This window comes from Chenopodium album, chromosome 14 (assembly GCF_948465745.1).
Source record: "Chenopodium album chromosome 14, dcCheAlbu1.1, whole genome shotgun sequence".
NCBI lineage: Eukaryota > Viridiplantae > Streptophyta > Magnoliopsida > Caryophyllales > Amaranthaceae > Chenopodium > Chenopodium album.
The window spans coordinates 38,256,440-38,271,787 of record NC_137847.1 but is presented as its reverse complement, the minus strand read 5'-3'; the positions used below and the strand labels follow the sequence as shown (position 1 = coordinate 38,271,787).

The 15,348-nt window shown below is 41.5% G+C and overlaps 1 protein-coding gene across 1 annotated transcript; it reads right to left on the bottom strand.

Annotated features, from left to right (window-relative positions):
- Positions 1-10,529: 10,529 nt before the first annotated feature.
- On the bottom strand, positions 10,530-12,600 carry LOC145580223 (small ribosomal subunit protein uS4y). The gene is made up of 3 exons (XM_081637632.1): positions 12,442-12,600; positions 11,477-11,858; positions 10,530-10,939 (listed from the first exon to the last, which is right to left on the bottom strand). Exons 1-3 carry the CDS (start codon positions 12,467-12,469, stop codon positions 10,756-10,758), a joined length of 594 nt encoding a protein of 197 aa, XP_081493758.1. The 5' UTR covers positions 12,470-12,600; the 3' UTR covers positions 10,530-10,755.
- Positions 12,601-15,348: the final 2,748 nt, after the last annotated feature.

The window sequence follows — 15,348 nt, the reverse complement described above, 5'->3', positions numbered from 1 at the left end:
GACGAAATTCTTCAAGTGCCCCAGCCTCTTCTTTGACTGCCTGAAGATACTTGATCATAGCCGGATGAGTTGCTTCATATTTTCCCTCATACTGGCTTATGACCAACTGTGAATCAGAGTAGGCGTCAATTTTTGTTGCCCCGGCTGCCTTACACATGCGGATTCCGGCTAGCAGGGCTTCGTATTCCGCCTCGTTATTCGAGGCCTGGAACTTAAGCCGCAGTGCATATTCAAATCTATCCCCCTCAGGGGACTCATATATAATTCCTGCACCGCAGCCGTTCTTCGTCGAGCTCCCGTCTACATACACTTTCCAAACCTGATCAATGTTATCCGGTGGTACCGGTCGTGTCATTTCAACAATGAAGTCGGCAAACGCCTGACCCTTCACTGCCTTTCTGGGTTCAAAAGTGTTTTTAAAACTCTGCATTTCAATAGCCCATTTCAACATTCTGCCGGATGACTCCAAGGTAGACATTGGCCGCTTGAGGGGCTGATCGGTGTAAATTACAACCGGATGTGCCAGAAAGTACGGCTTCAATTTCTTGAATACCATATATAGAGCAAGGCCAAATTTTTCAACCATGGGGTACCGGAGTTCAGCATTTTTTAGCACATGGCTAATGAAATAGACCGGGAGCTGGATGCCGTCTCTCTCAGCAAGGAGAACAGCACTGAGGGCATGGTCTAAGACGGCTAGGTACATGTATAACGTCTCTTTGGGCAGAGGGCTAACAAGCCTTGACAAAGAGTGCAAGTGTTCTTTCAGCTTTTGAAAGGCCGCCTCAGTATCATCCCCCCATTTAAATCTGGTCTTCTTCCTGATTGCTTGGAAGAAGTAAAGGCATTTGTCACCTGACCGGCTGAGGAACCTCCCAAGTGCCGCCAGGCAACCGGTTAGTCTCTGTACTTCCTTAACAGTGCGGGGTGACTTCATGTCAATTACCGCCTGTATCTTCTTAGGGTTAGCCTCTATCCCCCCTTTGATCAATCAGGAATCCGATAAACTTTCCAGACTCAACACCAAAGACGCATTTCTTAGGATTTAACATGACCTTATGCCGCCTGAGTGTGGTGAAGGTTTCTCGGAGATCAGCAAGGTGATCTGCCTGCTGCTTGGATTTGACTATCATGTCATCTATGTACGCCTCCACATTCCTCCCAATTTGATTAATGAAGACCGTATTAATCATCCGTTGGAATGTAGCTGGCGCATTTTTCAAGCCAAACGGCATCATAGTGTAACAAAATAACCCCTGATCAGTGACGAAGGTCGTCTTCTCTTGATCTTTTTTCCACAGGGGTATCTGATGGAAGCCGGAATAGGCATCCATAAAGCTCATAAAGGCATGCCCGGATGTAGAATCGACCAGACTATCGATCTTTGTAAGCGAATAACTGTCCTTTGGACATGCCTTGTTGAGGTCTGTGTAATCAACACACATACGCCAGGTACCATTCGGCTTCTTTACAAGCACAACATTCGCCACCCACTCGGGGAAATTACATGACCGAATAAACCCAGCATCCAGCAGCTTTTTTACTTCGGCAGCTGCCGCCTGACTTCTTTCCTCGCCGTGATTTCTTTTCTTTTGCCGGATGGGCTTCTTTTTTGGATCCACGGCGAGTTTGTGGACAGCAAGATCCGGGCTAACGCCTGGCATCTCTTCCACTTCAAAGGCAAAAATGTCTTTGAATTCTTTCAGCAATAGGTGCAGGTCTACACCCAGCTTAGCATAAGCAGCCGTCCCAACCTTAACATTACGCTCTGGACGGCTGTCGTTCAGAGGTATATCAATATGTTCTCCAGCCAGTTGGGGACGGAGCTCATCTGACCGTTCCCCGATCAGTGATTGCTATTTTTTCTCTTTCTTCACCTCTACCAGCTGAGGAGCCGGTGCTTTTCTTTTCTTCCTGGCTGCTGGTGGGGCTGGGCCGGCGTCCTTGACATTGTCAAGGTCTATTGGTTCCTGCCCTTGGCCGTCTAGGGCCACAGTATCCTTGACGACTGAGAGGTAGCACTCCCGAGCTGTCTTTTGGTCCCCATTCAAGGAACCAACAGAGCCATCATCCCTCTCATACTTAATGAGCATGAGAGAAGGGATGATTACAGCCTTGGCTTCGTTAAGGGTTGGACGGCCTAGGATGATGTTATAGGCGGTCAGTTCCTCAACGACCAAGAATTTGACGACCAGGTGTCGTCCTTTTCCTTTTTCACACAGCCGGATAGGTAAGTCGATCCTACCGACTAGGTAAACCATCCCACCCCCAAAACCAACCAAAGGGTGGGTAACCGAATGTATGTTGCTGAGGTTGTATTTCAGCTTTTGCAGGCACCGGAGACTGATAATGTCCGACGAGCTGCCGGTGTCAATAAGGATTCGACCAACCAGCTGGTTGGCGACCTTACATTCAATGACGACCGGATCGTCATGCGGACGGCGTATAGTGCCCCTGTCCTTCTCGGTGATTAGTACGTTTGGGAAGGAGGAACTACCTGCTGCCTGATCATCATCATCATCATTGTCCATCTTTCGAAGATGGCTCTTGGTGCCCCGGATGGTAGGGCCACCGCATGAGAACCCGCCTGCTACGGTGTAGACCGGCTTCTTATCGGTGTCCGAACTACTAGCAGGTCGGGGTGTCTTAGATGAATGCCTCGGGTTCTTCTTATTAGTCCATTTGGACTTAGAAATGTAGGACTTTAACATCCCCTTGTCAACCAGATGGTCCAACGCCCGTTGAAGGCTGAAGCAGTCGTTGGTGTCATGGCCAACTTCCTCATGGTATTGGCAGAATTTATTTTTGTTCCTTGATTGAATGGAACTTTTCATTGGATTCGGCTTCTCTAGGGACAGCCGGTCCTTGATCTCCATGAGGATGGAGTTGCAGTCCTTGTTAAACTCGTACCTGGGGACGTACGGTTTAAATTCTTTCTTTTTCTTCTGGGACGGCTGGTCAGAATCACTCACCGCCTAGACTTCTTTTCTCTTTTTGCTCTCATCTTTTTTCTTGGCCGGCTGTCTTTTTGCCTGTCAGACTTCTTGGAGTCCGACTGGCTACCAGGCGAGCAGAGGTCAGTTGCTTGAATATAGCTTTCTGCCTCCCTCAGGGCCGCCTGCAAAGTAAAAGCCCTTTTCTGACAAGGTTGACCCGTCTTTCAGACCCTTAAAGAAGTCTGTAAAAGATACCTCATCAGACAGTCCTTGAATCTGAATTCTGGTCAGATTGAACCGCCTGACGTAGGAGCGCAGTCCTTCCCTCTCTCCCTGCTTAATAGTGCTCAAGTCAAGACTTGTTTTTTTCACAGGGATGTTCATTGAGAAGTTGGAAGCAAACAAGAAGGCAAGCTTCTTGAAACTATCGATGGAGCCGGCTGGCAGGTTGCCAAACCATTGTTGGGCAATGCCCTTCGATGTAGCCGGAAAGCATCGACACCAAGTGGCATCATCCAACCCCTGTAAATACATGAGGTTGGTGTAAGCCATGAGGTGATCTTCCCGATTGGAGGTACCATCATAAGTACCCACCAACACATTTTTAACCTTAGCCGGTTTTGCCGCCTCGGTTATTTCCCGGGTGAACGTAGAAGGTTGTTCACCCGGGCAGAGCAGACGAAGCTGCCGGTCCAGTGGCTGGACATTGCTGAATGTCGCCTGACCTTCGGAGAGGGTCGGCTACATGTAATGAGGAGAATACGGACCGTAGACCATAGGTGGCACATACGGTGCATTCCTTATCATCTGAGGGCCAGAATGGACGGTATTATCGCCCGTATGGCTCTCATGCAAGGATTGCACATTCCCTGCTGATGTATTCTTAAAGCTGTCTGGAAAGCTTGATGTAGAAGCTGACTCAGACAACTGTTGATTCCTCTCGCTATTGATGATCTCTCGGGCATCAAGAGGTGATTTTTTGTTTCCCACCGGCTGTTCACTCCAGCGGGTATTGTTGGTGTTCCTCTTAGGCAGAAGAATCTTGGACCAATCAATGGTCCTGACTGCCTTCTCCTTTGGATGCGGAGTTGGCTGCCTATTTTTGACTGACTTCCCCTTCTCTAGAGGAGTCTTCCTTACCGACTGACCCCTGCTTGGGCCAGCCTGGCTCTTGGCGATCAGATCTTTAATTTCACCCTTGAAACTAGTCATGAATTTCATGAGTTCGTCTCGAGTGACGGGAACAGATCCACTGGCCGTATGGGTTTCCCCTTCCGGCTGTCCAGGGGGTCGGTTTGTACATGCCTGGTTGGCACCCCGCTCCAGAGTGTCCCTGGGCCGGATGCGCTTGGTTATCATATAGCCATCACTAGCTATATAAGTTTCGACCTGAGGATCGTCGTCCTCTTGGTCAGTAAAGACTTCCGGTTGGTCTACCGGACGCTCAGGAGGTGGTACAGACTCTTGAACCATCCTTGAGGTATTCTCCCCACAGACGGCGCCAAATATTTTGGGTGTTTTTGTCCCTCGTGAGAGTTACGTCACAAAGACTGGTCCGGCTCGAGTTGTACCTGTAAAAACACGGAGACTCCGGGTGGTGGACTTCCGCCTCCGACGATCAAGTTAGTAACTTGAAGAGGAGTAAAAAGTGCGGAAATTTAGGTGGGGATCTGCTTGGATTCCAAGCTCAGGTGTTCTCTGATGTAAGAGAATTAGGGTGTAATAAATGATTGTAGATGTCCCCAAAATGGGGGAATATCTCCCTATTTATAGGGTCGTTGGGAAATGTGCCCCTCCTTAGGTCATTCTGACCTAGGACAAATGGGTTGCGCCGCAAAGATGCGGATTTTGGGGAATTGGGCCTTTAAAGGCTGCCTTTCAGAGAGAACATCTGGGACCGCCACGTGTCAGCTGGGGATTGATCTGGGGTGACCTGCCAGCCCTTGACATGTGGCACTCCCTCACTGGTCCAGATGTTAAGGGTAAAAATACGCCAAACATTACCCATCTTTGATGTTTGGGTTAAGCAAAGTCCTCCATTTTCTTGCATTCTCTGTTGCTAGAGTTATTTGCATTTGGATGCGCGGTTTCTCATAGAGTTTTTAAAGTAAATGACTCTATAGGTTGTATTATTAGACTCTTAGGATGCAGTTATACTTTTCAACCCCTAGGAGTTAAGTCCGTTCTTTAGCAACATGATGCATATTTCGGGTTCTTCCACCTCCCATCTTTTTCTATCATGAATTTCCTTCGCTGTCAATGCCAGTTCAGGTTCTCTTCAATGTTTAGGATCTGCGCTCATAGTCCATCTCGACTGTTTCAGTTAATTCGGCTTCTCTTGGTCCATGGTAGGGATGTGGTTCGGTTTTCTTGGTTGTCCGGACTCCGTAGCTATTGGTTTGCTGTCAGGAATCTTTCAATGTTTTGTTCTCTTCGTTCTTCCTGTAATGGTTATTAGTGTGTTAGATTGTAATATTGTCTTTCGTTAATAGAATCTTTTGTAAAAAAAAAAAAAAAAATTCTACGGGAAAACCCGAACAAGATAAAAATTCTATCTGATTAGTGTGTCAATGGTGAAAGTTTCGTGCTCAAGAATGAAGTTTGTTTACAGAGGGCATCACAATGCAATATGAGGAACTTAGAGCATCAATATTGGGGGGTTCTTAGGTGGTTCTTAAAGAGAGAAAATTTAAAAACTAGTTCTTAGGTAAGAAATGGGAGTTTCTTATTTAGCAATTGGGGTTGGGGGTTCTGAAATAAGAAATAGCTCTTAAAATTGAGAACCACTGTTGATTGGGCTCAATACGACATTAGCTGCTATTGCATTTCTTGCGTTTTGCATGGCTTGTGTTTTTTTTAAAAGTAAAAGCTTCCTTTGACAGAGGAAATGGCTTGAGTTAAGAACTAGTGCATTTCTTAGGTTACATTGAAGATAAATCTTAATAAGAATTCTTGATGATGTGGAATAAGAGAGAGAATAAGAACTACATTTTAAGAACTAGTGCATTATTGATGCTCTTACTATCTTTCGACTAGAACACAATTTCATGTCAAGGTAGGTACGAAATTTTAAATTTGGAACCTCCTAATCTGGGAAATGTGGATTTTCAATGCCAGAAACACACAAATTCAGGAGAGTTGACTGTTAAAAGTTGCTACGCATCACTAACAGCATTACAGAAGGTTGATTCAAGAAATTCCTATTTAGCATGGGAATACAAACAATAATGAAAACCTTTTTATATGGAAATGATGTTACTTCGAATAAAGGTTTGGCATTGTTCACAAGGCTGCACTCGAGAAACCGTGAAAACCTTTTTATATGGAAATTATGTTACTTTGAATAAAGGTTTGGCATTGTTCACAAGGCTGCACTCCAAATCAATCAATCAATCAATCAATCAAAGCCTTAATCCCAAAAGTGGGGTCGGCTAACATGAACCAAATTTGATTATTCCGTGTAGTCATCAACATAAATCTTTCTCCTCCATCCCTTACGATCCAAAACTTCATCCTCACGTAAATCCATGCACTTCATATCCTTCCTCACTCCTTCCAACCAAGTCATCTTTGGTCTCCCTCTTCCTCGTTTAATCCCTCCATGGTCCCACTCTTCCACTCTTCGCACCGGTGCACCCTCGGGTCTCCGTCTTACATGTCCAAACCAACGCAGACGATTTTCCCTTAATTTATCTACAATGCCCGCCACACCTACTTTCTTGCGAATAACCTCATTTTTGATTCTATCTCTTAAAGTGTTTCCACACATCCACCTTAACATGCGCATTTCCGTAACCTCCATCTTTTTAATATGCTCTTTCTTAGAAGCCCAACATTCTGTACCATAGAGCAACACTGGTCTTATGGCAGTCCTGTAGAATTTTCCCTTCAACTTTAAGGGAATGCTGCGGTCGCATAGCACTCCCGTGGCCGCTCTCCATTTAAGCCACCCTGACTTAATCCTGTGGGTCACGTCTTGATCAATGTCACCATTCTTCTGGATGATCGACCCTAGGTACTTAAAACATTCACTCATGGTCAAATCCTTTCCATCCAAACTCACCACTTCATTGCTTGTCCCCCTCTGAGTGCCAAAACGACATACCAAATATTCAGTCTTACTCCGACTTAGCTTAAACCCTCTAGATTCCAACCTTTGCCTCCATTGCTCCAACTTGACATTAACCCCATCCTTAGTCTCATCCACCAAAACGATATCATCTGCGAACAGCATACACCATGGAACCTCATCTTGAATTGGTCTAGTTAATTCGTCTAGAACCGTTGCAAAAAGAAAAGGGCTTAATGCAGACCCTTGATGCAATCCGATTGTAATAGGGAAATCTTTTGTCAACCCTCCGCATGTCCTCACATTTGTTGACACATCCCGATACATATCCTTAACTAGGTCTACATACCTTCGTGGGATACCTTTCTTCAACATTGCCCACCAAAGTATCTCTCTTGGCACCTTGTCATATGCCTTCTCTAAATCAATAAAGACCATATGAAGATCTTTCTTCTTTACCCTATAAAACTCCATCATTTGTCTTATCAAATGGATTGCCTCCATAGTAGATCTCCCAGGCATAAAACCAAATTGGTTATCTGAAATGCTTGTGCATGCCCTCAACCTTTGTTCAATCACCCTTTTCCACAACTTCATAGTATGGCTCATAAGCTTAATTCCTCGATAGTTAGAACAATCTTGAGCGTCTCCTTTGTTTTTATAAACCGGGACCAAGGTGCTCTTCCTCCAATCTTGTGGGATCCTTGTAGCCGTCCATATCTTGTTGAAAAGGTTTGTTAACCAATCAATACCAATCTTACCCAAACACCTCCACACCTCTATCGGTACCCCATCAGGGCCAACCGCCTTCTTAGGTTTCATCTTCCTCAGTGCAATCTCCACCTCTACTCTCCTAATCCTTCGCACATACTCCATGTTGATTTCTTCATCACTCATAGAGGTATCTCCTATCACAACTCCATTACTTCCATTAAATAATTCATCGAAGTACCCCTTCCACCTGTCCTTGATGCCCTCCTCTTGCACTAGGACCATTTGGTTCTTATCTTTGACACACTTCACCATGCCAATATCCTTCCTTGCCTCTTGTCTTCTCTTTGCCATCTTATAAATGATCCTTTCTCCCTCCTTGGAATCAAGCTTTTCATAAACCTCCTGATATGCCTTTTCTTTTGCTTGGCGAACAGCTGCCTTTGCCTTACTCTTAGCCTCCTTATACGCTGCAAAGGTTTCATCACTCCTACATTTTCCTAAGGCTTGATAGCATTCCCTTTTTTGCTTAATTACTGCTTTCACCTCTTCATTCCACCACGAAGTATCTCTCTGTACCGAAGTTCTTCCCCTTACTTCCCCTAAGACCTCTTTGGCCACTCTTAGGAAACAGTTCTTCATTCGTAACCAGGTCATGTCCGGATCCACCTCTCCATCCCAATCCGCTTCTTCAATTACCTTTTCTGTAAAAACCTTAGCTTTTGCATCCCTTAGGGTCCACCATCTTATCCTTGGTTCTTCTTGTCTAACTTTTTTCTTCGCCTTCTCTTTCAGACGAATAGTCATTACCAATAGCCGGTGTTGGGTGACCACACTCTCCCCTGGGATAACCTTACAGTTTATGCAACTTTGTCTATCTATGCTCCTTGTGAGCAGGAAGTCTATTTGAGTTGCATTTGCTCCATTCCGAAAAGTTATCAAGTGTGAATCCCTCTTCTTAAACCAAGTATTAGCCAAAATTAAATCATATGATTGGGCAAAATCCATAATAGCTTCACCACCGGCGTCCCTCTGCCCATACCCAAAGCCTCCATGGACACTCTCATAGCCATCTCGGCTCGCCCCAACGTGCCCATTTAGATCCCCTCCAATATATAACTTCTCTGAGTGGTGGACACCCTGCACCACCTCGTCTAGGTCCTCCCAAAATTGTCGTTTCTCTTCTGCATCTAAACCCACTTGGGGAGCATAAGCACTGATAACATTCACAATCTCCTTGCCACATAGCAACTTCAGCCTTATCAACCTATCGTTCTTCCGATAGACCTCGATCACCTCTTTTGCCAACCTCTCATCGAGAACCACACCAACTCCGTTCCTAGCTCCACCATTCCTTGTTCTGTGGCTCGTTTCTTGCCCAACATACCATACCTTATACCCCAAAACCAAGCCTCGAGCTCCTTCTCCTGTCCATCTTGTCTCTTGGAGGCACATGATGTTCACGCGTCGTCTTTTCATTACTTCTACCAATTCTGCTGATTTTCCCGTAAGAGACCCCACATTCCAAGAACCAATCCGCAAACTAAATTCTTTTCTCCCACGCTCCCTCCTGATCCCAACTCCAAGTCCTTGATTATTTGACACCACAATTGGGCAATATGGCGCGTCGCTTCTGGGCGACGACCTAGCAACCCTTACATACTTATCACTGCACCCGGGTCTGGGAAGTGCAGCGCGTCGCTCAGTAGGGAACGCCCCAATGGCACGCCCTTGCTCATTTGACACCACACTCGGGCAATGTGGCGCGTCGCTTCTGGGCGACGACCTAGCAACCCTTGCATACTTATCACTACACCCGGGTCTAGGAAGTGCAGCGCGTCGCTGAGTAGGGAACGCCCCCACGAAAATATCTGTTTGGCTCATGTCATGGGATGTGACGAAGTTTTATACTGGCTGTCACTGGCCTACCGTAACCCTCCTCCTTTATCCAGGCTTGGGACTGGCAGCGGGAAATGGAAGGCATAGAAACATAGAAATGGAAGGCATGTTTGGCCGGCCTATGCAACCAGCAAGACAAAAAAAAAACTGTATCGTTGCGAAATTTTAGAAAGATCGAATCCACTCCTGTATGTGCCCCCTTCGAGAAGAAAATAGTAGCCAAAGTAACAGGGCAGATGGATGGATCACTCAGGAAAGTGGTACAGCAGCAGTGGCCTGGATGTCATTATTGCCCTTTAAAGGTTTTTGGAAGAAAAAGGGAGACAGAGCAATACAGAATGAAGCTACAGCAAGCTTTCAAGCAATAATGTGTAGTAAAGAGAAAGTACATGAAAGGATTAAAGTGAATACAGACTCCACTGATATACTAGGCAGTAGCAATTCTACACAATATGAAGACATGTAAAGCTATACACTTAGTTCTCCACTGTAGCTCGAGAACAGGTCCAACATCCACATGATCTTGACACCTTATGCAGATGAGAATGGAGAACAGATTGCTATTGATGGGTAATTTGTTTTCACTTCCTAGATAGAAATCGTCTTTGATTCGAGTCCAAGAACAAAATTATCTGTCGTTATTTTATATCTAATTTCATCAGGCTTTCACCACCAAAATCACAAGTAGAGAGTACACCACACACACACATGGCAGAATACAGTGATTAATTTGCATCCAGTCTTCATTTGCTTGCTTCAAAACAGCTTAACATATCAATCACCATAAACAAAAAATTCAAAATTGTATAGACTTGTCTAAACAACAAGATGACTTCAACTTGGAATGATTGGTTATGGGATGGGGCAAGCAGTATTGTTGTGGTAGGCAGAAGAAAAATAAGCCAAGCATTAAGAGCAAAACTGATCTATTGGATCCATAAGAACACAATAAACATATTGTCATATTCTAATAGTTTAAGACATAACAAAAACATGCACTCCAAACATTTTAAGTTGTAAAGGAACAAAATCAGTCAATTGCAACATGAAAATTGGGTGGATCTCCTGGGGGAAAGAGCCATATTTAGAGGTGCTATTAAAGGATCTCAAGCCTACAAACTACAAAGAACCGGGTATAGCTCACTCTTCATCTTCCTCGTCACCATCACCACCGGCAGCCTTCTTTGCTGCTGCCTTCTGGTTCTTTCGCTTCACTCTTCCTGGACGGCCTCCTCCGAAGGGACTAGTGAGAGAGAAGTCAATGTGCTTTTGAGAGTCAACCCTCACCATGAAAGAGGGAACATTCACCACTTGTCTACCAACCCTGAAATCAAAAGATCACATACAGATCAGAAACCAACTTCATCAAACCAACAACAACCTCATTGCTCAAATGACAGAATTTATATAACAAAGATTCAAATCTTAAGGTAATTGCACATCACTGAAGCTACAAGGTAGGGAACTAGGGATCCTCTCCCACAAGAGTAGTCCACCAATAAAATCTTCAATGAAAGAGGCAACAATGTGATTGGTTATTAATCACATTAAAGGCACTTGGAGAAAACACTTGCACAATAAGCCAGCTAATTGTTATAGATACAGCAAGTTAGACACCCTAGATCGGCTAGATGTTGGCTCACACAAAGAATCAGTCGAAAAATGACTGGGTTCAAATAAATCTAAATCATTGGACGTCCTCAAGTGAAAATCTAGTATAAGATGATTGATAATTAAGAAAGTATCCACCACTGAACATCATCAATACTAAGCAATTGAAAACATCATGCAATGCACATCCGAAAGCAATCAATAATCAATAATTGCATTTGAAACATAACTAGGGATTGAAATATGATACCTAATATGCCTCTGCCTGATGAGCACCCTAGCATGGTGAATAGACTTAGCCATACCAGACTTGAAGACAAGGGTCTGAAGACGCCTCTCCAAGAAGTTCTCAACGGTAAGAGCCAACACGTAATCGAGCTTGTTCTGTCCTTCATCCAATAGCCCGTACCTGTTCATCCTCCTCAAAAGAGCCTCTCCCTCAAAGATTCGGCGAGGGTTCTTCTCATCCAGAGTAAGAAGATGCCTTGCGGCATTACGGATACGGCTCAAAACATATTGAACCCTCCAGAGCTCTCTCTTGTTACGAAGCCCGTACTCTCCTACAAGCTTCAACTCAGCATCCAATCGCTCCTTCTCATAAGGACGACGTGGCTTCTTAAATGTCTTCCCATCTATACACCATCCAATTCACAACATCATCACTAAAATCATCACAAAATCATCCAATTCAACCAAATATACTAGATTTCTCCCTACAATGTCAAATTTAGCATGAATTTTGATAATTTAATAAAACCCACTACTGTTTCTACTCTAATTAGCAGAAGAAACCAAACAGAAAGCTACCAATTTGCAGTATTTCACATACAAAACCAGATCATTACTCTAACATGATAAACCCTAAATTTCCATATAACGTAAAATGTACAAGCTTTGTGACAAAATAACGATTCGAAACCCAAAATCACAAACCCAGTTCATCAAACAATCAATTAAAAACTTCCCAGTTGATTTCTATTCTTAAAATTAACTTATCCTAGAAACACAGAGATAATGCACAACAAATAGATCGAAATCAATCAAATAAAATGGAAAAAACAAATCAAACAAAAAAAACCCAGATGATTTCTAATGTTAACATAAACAGAGAGAATGCAAACCAAATTGATCGAAAAAATCAGATAAAATGGAAAAAACACAAACAAAAAGAAAAATCGAAAAAAAGGGAAAAAGGGGGAAGAGAGGAGAAATTACAGTTGCGGTAGTAGACGACGTGGACCATGGCGGCTCACCGGCGGCGAGCAGAAGGTAAGTGGTGAAGAAACGAGCGGAGTCGCCAAATGCAGAAATGGAGGAGAGAGAAAACGGAAGTGAGAAGAGGAGAAGGGTGTGTGACCTAAGAATATATATGTGTGGTCTCTGAACAAAAACCCTAGTTCTTATTGGGCTGTTTTTGTTGGGTTTATGGAATTAGGAGGTCCATATCATATTTCTGCTGGTTCTAAATCGAGTGGACTGAGAGGTAGTGATTTGTGTGGGCAAGAATTATGGGTACCCGGTTCGGGTTTAGAATCGGAACCGAAATCTGTTTGTATCTGGTGGGTTGAGATTTGGAATCGGTTTAAGTGGGTTTGGGACTTTGGGTCTAGTTCTAGAAACAAGGATCTAATTTGAATTGGTTATGATTTCAAGTCCTATGTACTTGAACTCAGTACCTGTTGGGTGACCGGTTTAACTTGTTCATGTAATTTTATTTTTAGAAACAATTGGTAATAGTTACCCATGACTCGATAGAATAACAGTTTGTGTGCCTCAAACCATGTCTTCATTTTTTTACTAGTAATAAAAATCTGAATAAATATCTTAAATAATAAATTTGTTGTGAAGCAAATTAAAAGAGATAAGAATACTACGAATAACTTGTAAGCTATCAATGTGTCTAAAAAAAAATAAAATAAAAATTCTTGTAATCTACCAACTATTGTGTATTTTTTTTTTTAAAAAAAAAAAGGAGAAAGTGTTACTATATGTGATATCGTAAATCTATTGTATAAGTAAATTGCATTTTACAAGCGTATTTAAAAGAGAAGCATACTGCAGTTTATAGGTCATACTTGTCCTTTTATTGGTTCATAGGCATGAAAAATTATTTTCAAGCATTAAATGTTTCTTTCTGTAAAGCTTCACATAAGATTCACTTTGTTTTACTTTAAACACTTCCCTTAATTGTTCATATAAAAAGGATTATGAACTCTCTTATTAAAAAGCCTATTAGATAAAACCCTATTGAACAAAACCATAGCTAGGAAAAAGAGTAGTTATATATGCCTACACTCTAGGTTAGGTAAAACTACCTACACCCCCTTAAAACACTTTGTTTAGCCCCAACTTCCCACTACACATTTACCCCACTTATTGCAAATTAACCCCCCAACCCAATAATAATAATAATAATAATAATAATAATAAAAGAATAAAATTATCATTTCAAATGTAATTTCTCTCTCTTCTACCATCCTCTTCGTCATTATCTTTGCATTTTCTCTCTTATCAAAACCTTCATTCTAGCTAAAAATTACGACAAAATACTCCAAATTTATGACATTTGAGACAAAATTCTTTAATCACAACAGCAATATCTACAAAATTATAAGTACTTTGTTCATTTTTGGAACGAAAAAATAAAAGTATTAACCCTAGTTTTTCTATAACTTTTTTTTATGTGTGTGTGATTATATGTTCTCAAAATGTAATCTACTCTGATTATACTTATTGTTGCTCAAAATTAATTAAAACCTACTATCATTTGTAATATTTTTGTAGAATGGTGAAGAGTATTTCAAAGACCAAAAATAAAGAATGTGAAAATACATAAGTGTTTATAATGTTCGAATGTTGGATAGCTGAAACTGAATCAGTTATTAATTTAAATTTAGTTATTTGTGAATTAAATTGTTACTCGGTGAATGTCGACTAGTAAATTTAATATATCGTAAATGTTCATTTTCGAAGAACTTCATGTTCATTTATAGAATGATTAGATTACAAAATTGTTGGACATAAAAAACTTGAAAACAGAGTTTAAATGTCCTAATTATTTTCTAGATAATTTGATATATATTTTGATGTATTTTGTAGGATTATAGAATTATAAATTTATTTCGTTATGAAAATTATTTTTGATGAATGTTCATTTTCATTTTGATATATGTTCATTATGATATTAATATATGATTATTCACATTCTTACCTTAGATTAGGGTTTAGTCTTGACAGAAGACAATCCTAGTTTTGTTTACGATCATTCACATATTAATGAATGTTTACTATGATTTAAACAAATGTTCGTTTGAATTTAAATATGTAGATGTTCATTCTCATATTGAAGATATCTATACACATAAACTATAAAAATACATGTTCAACTTCATATTAAATTAATGTATGCTCATGAGTATTATTTGAATATTATACTACGTACATTTTAACTTTAACTTTGATAGATGTTTATTTGAATATCGATACATAGTTGTTCATTTGGATATATGTATATGCACACCTATATTAATGTATGTTCATTCACATATTAGAGAATGTTCAAAAATAAATCACATATTGTTCATTCATCGTAGACTTTTGATGATTCTATTTTTAAATAGGAAGTTTTGTCTAAAATCACCCGCCAAATATTGTTTTTTGTCAAAAATCACCCACTTAAAAATATGTTTCCTAAGACCGCCCAAATACAAAATTTTGTTGTGTAAAACCACCTGGCTCAACTTTCCAGCCGTGACCTCAAACTCCGACGTTGACCCAGGGCACGTGACAAGCACGTGACTATTAACGACCCCCTCTCTGTAACACCCCAATAATTCTCTCTTTAAACCTGTGAGGACCCTGAACAATATTCAAGAGAATTACTGGCGTGCTACCGCCACGTGTTCAAACGTTAAGGCTTTTTCAGAAAATAGCAGCGGAAAAGCTAAATCAATTATATATAAGTTTCAAGACCAATAACCAAAACCAAACTAAATCTTACAACTTGGAACCAATAAGACCCTTATTCAAAACTCAAACCAATAGAAATAGTACAAAAGTAAAATTGAGTTTAAATAACTTTAAAAATAAATAACAATAGAAATAAGAAAAGCAACCAACACT